The sequence below is a fragment of the Acyrthosiphon pisum genome, chromosome A2 (assembly GCF_005508785.2).
Source record: "Acyrthosiphon pisum isolate AL4f chromosome A2, pea_aphid_22Mar2018_4r6ur, whole genome shotgun sequence".
Lineage (NCBI taxonomy): Eukaryota > Metazoa > Arthropoda > Insecta > Hemiptera > Aphididae > Acyrthosiphon > Acyrthosiphon pisum.
In genome coordinates this window covers 100,778,036-100,781,248 of record NC_042495.1, presented here as the reverse complement: position 1 = coordinate 100,781,248, position 3,213 = coordinate 100,778,036, and the positions used below count along the sequence as shown (strand labels likewise).

Genomic DNA, 3,213 nt, shown 5'->3' with positions numbered 1-3,213 from the left:
GATCATTTTCGATGTTCATTATCTGTTCTCCTTCCTTCCTTTCCGTCTTGTTTGTTTGTTTGGCAATCGATATTTTCAATAATATTTTCACAATTTGCCCCTTTAGAAGTGCATAATGAAAATATACAAGTACTTCTAAATGACGTTCTAATCGTTCTCGCTGTTGGGTTCTTATTGTAGCCACCTTTTTGTCGAAAAATACTAAATAATTTTTCTACTTCGTCCTGGTTTAACCGATAAGTTAATATAAAACTGATTTCATTGTTATTGGATTTTTCTTCCTCAAAAAAAAAATGAAGAATGCCTGTTATCGTTTGTATAATGCCTTTAAAATATGGAGGTTTAGTAATTTTGCCTTTTTTATTTTTTTTTTTTGTAAATCAATAAAATATTTTATAGCTTCATTCAAAAATGGTTTTACAATACTGGAATCAAATAATCCGCAATTGTATGGATTTGAACTGTACAATGCTCTGCTATTCAAGTAATCAAACAATTTATCAATAAAATCTACAAAATCAGCTGTGTTTTTTGCTGTCTTACTTTTTAATTCATGGGTTTCAATACAAGTACGAATAGTAGACGCCATAGTGTGGCTAAATAACTGCACGGCTAATTTTACTCTCATTTTCTGAAATGAACTTGGGTTCATATGAGCTTCAGTGATTTTTAAGAGAGCTTTACTTTTTATATTTTTTTTGTCTATTTCATATGTTGCTGCAATATCACTAAAAGCTGCAACCGTCATATTGTCCTTTTCAAAACTACAACCTATTAAATTATTTCTTAAACTTTTTATTAAGTGCGGAACATCAAAAATTGAATATATTATATTATTTTCTACAAAGAAATAAGGATTGTTTTTATCTACGCCTAACGACTTTAATGCACTCTGATTGTTTGTGCCTTGGTCACAAACAAATACTTTAGGACACAATCCGCTTTTAAATAATTCACTTAGGACATCAATTATTAAATCTTTTAGTAATTTATGTTTTACTCCTGAATGAGCCAAAAAGTACACAACTAGAAATTTCCACGGCGAATACAATCCTCGAGCCATAAAAACCATTACACAATTCGCACTTTTATTTGTTCGACCATAATGTCCAAAATCTTCAAATCCTTCAATGAAGTCATAGTTTTTTGAATATTCTAAAAATTATTTTATGTACATTTCGTCAAAACTTATACTGCAACTTCTTTCATTATTTGTTTTATGTTCAAATTTTTTTTTAATGTGACTAAAAAATGTGCCACTTAAGCCAGGGAAAAATTTTGACTGTCCGATCCAACGACGAATGGTCGATGGAGCTGGTAAGTTTATATTTTGTAGCCTTAAAAAATTGTAGGCTGTTGGGGATTTGTAGAACAAAGTCAAAGCCAGATTTTTTTCTTCTAGTGTCCAAGGTATTTTCTTATTTCTAAGTTGCATTGTTACGATTGCTCTAGCATTTTTTGATCGAAATTGATGCGAATACATAAGACTTCGTAATGTGTTACGAGTCTTAAATCGTGTTACACGTTGTTTTAATTTACAAACTTGGATATTTTTATTACGTAGTTTAATTTGTTGTTGATCTATTTTTAATTTAAAATTTTTTTTTCTTGGTGTGTCATCTTCATCCGCGTAAATCAACCTTTTTGAATTTGGTGTTAGCATATTTATTAAGTCATTTATAATTTTTCTTTTAGGGGTATCTGTAATAGAAGATGGGCTTGGAAATATAAGCTCAGTCATTTCATTTCTCGATCTTCCGTAAGTTTTAGTCGGAGTTAATGGTTTGTTGATATTGTCTACATCTTCATCACCTACACCTATATATAATTTTAACATATTTTATTTTACAGTCTCATTCATTCTTTCTTACCCAAAAATAAGATAAATTTTATGAGAAATCGTTTTAAAATATACGTTTTTGTATTATTGCAATTATTTTAAAGGTAGGCATTTTTCGTCATTCGTGTAAGTGTACTTTATCATTGTCGTTGGACTTCGAACTTACTATACTACGATGTAGCCACGTAGGTCATAAAGATAAATAAGATGTGACAACCATATATACAGTGGCTATAAAGCTATATAATTCAGTGTTTGTGGGAAGAACGTCGTTCAAATAACGTGTTATTATTGAACGTATTATTATTATGTTTAATGATTATTTTTATCACAGTATCTCATTTTTGAATAGAAATGCATACGACCATTGATTTTATAATATACTGAATATATACAGTACATATATTATAAAATCAATGACACGGCTCAAAAAGTGGTTTCATATATCGTGGGCTCAGAACCAAAAGGTGCTATCTCAAAATATCAAATTGTTCAGGAGAGCCATTTTAAACTATTTTCAACTTAAAACTGCATTATCTTTTTTCGTAATGAATGATTTTTAATGATTAGTACATCTAAAAATTCACAAAGTTGTTCTGAGTTAACACTAGCAATTTATTTTTCTTAAAATCAAAATGTAACGTAAGAAAAACAAAAATGTAAAAAATTTCCGTTAAGAACCAAAAAGTTCTTCAGATAGAACCTTTTGGTTGTTAATATTTTTTTTTTCACTTAGTTGGAACTTCTTGGTTTTGAATTAAATGTATGTTTTCACTATGATGTTACCAACCTCAAAATAATAAATAATGACATGTAATTGGCTTTTCACTTGAGTATAATAGATACCTAACCTAACCTATATACATGACCGTACCTGTAGAAGGGGTTAAAAGTAAACCCCCCCCCCCCAAAAAAAAAAAAAAAATAAATAAAATTAATATTCAATTAATTAAACATTAAGGTTATAACTTATAAGATTCTGATTTTCATATTTTTCATTAGGGTTTCGTAACCCTGATGACAACATATTTTTTTTTCTATTATAATGATAATAATTAACAAGATCTCGGATCAGAATGTTGAGGCATCCCGTTAAAATAAAGACAAAATAAAAATAATATTTACTAAGGACTAAGGTAAATGTACCGTATATTTATTAAAATTATTTATAGAAATCTTTGTTTTGTTGATAAAAATGTACAATAATTAATAATATTGTACCATCATATTATTATTGTATGGTTGATACAGTGAATATGAGATAGTACTTTTTGGTTATCACTAATTTATTTTATCTTATAGATAGAACCTTTTGGTTTTAACACTATTCTCAAGAACCAAAAGGTGCTATCTAGATCGCTATCAAATAACAA

The 3,213-nt window shown here is 28.5% G+C and overlaps 2 protein-coding genes across 5 annotated transcripts in view; both read right to left on the bottom strand.

Annotated features, from left to right (window-relative positions):
• Positions 1–3,213, bottom strand: part of LOC100168229 — a 396,335-nt gene that overhangs the window by 339,686 nt on the left and 53,436 nt on the right. The window lies entirely within an intron of this gene.
• The window catches only part of LOC107882199, a 4,547-nt gene continuing 2,044 nt past the window's right edge, over positions 711–3,213 (bottom strand). Inside the window, exon 3 of the mRNA XM_016800239.2 lies at positions 711–1,818. Within this exon, the coding sequence (XP_016655728.1) occupies positions 1,163–1,818 (656 nt within the window). The 3' untranslated portion in view covers positions 711–1,162. The remainder of the gene's footprint in view (positions 1,819–3,213) is intronic.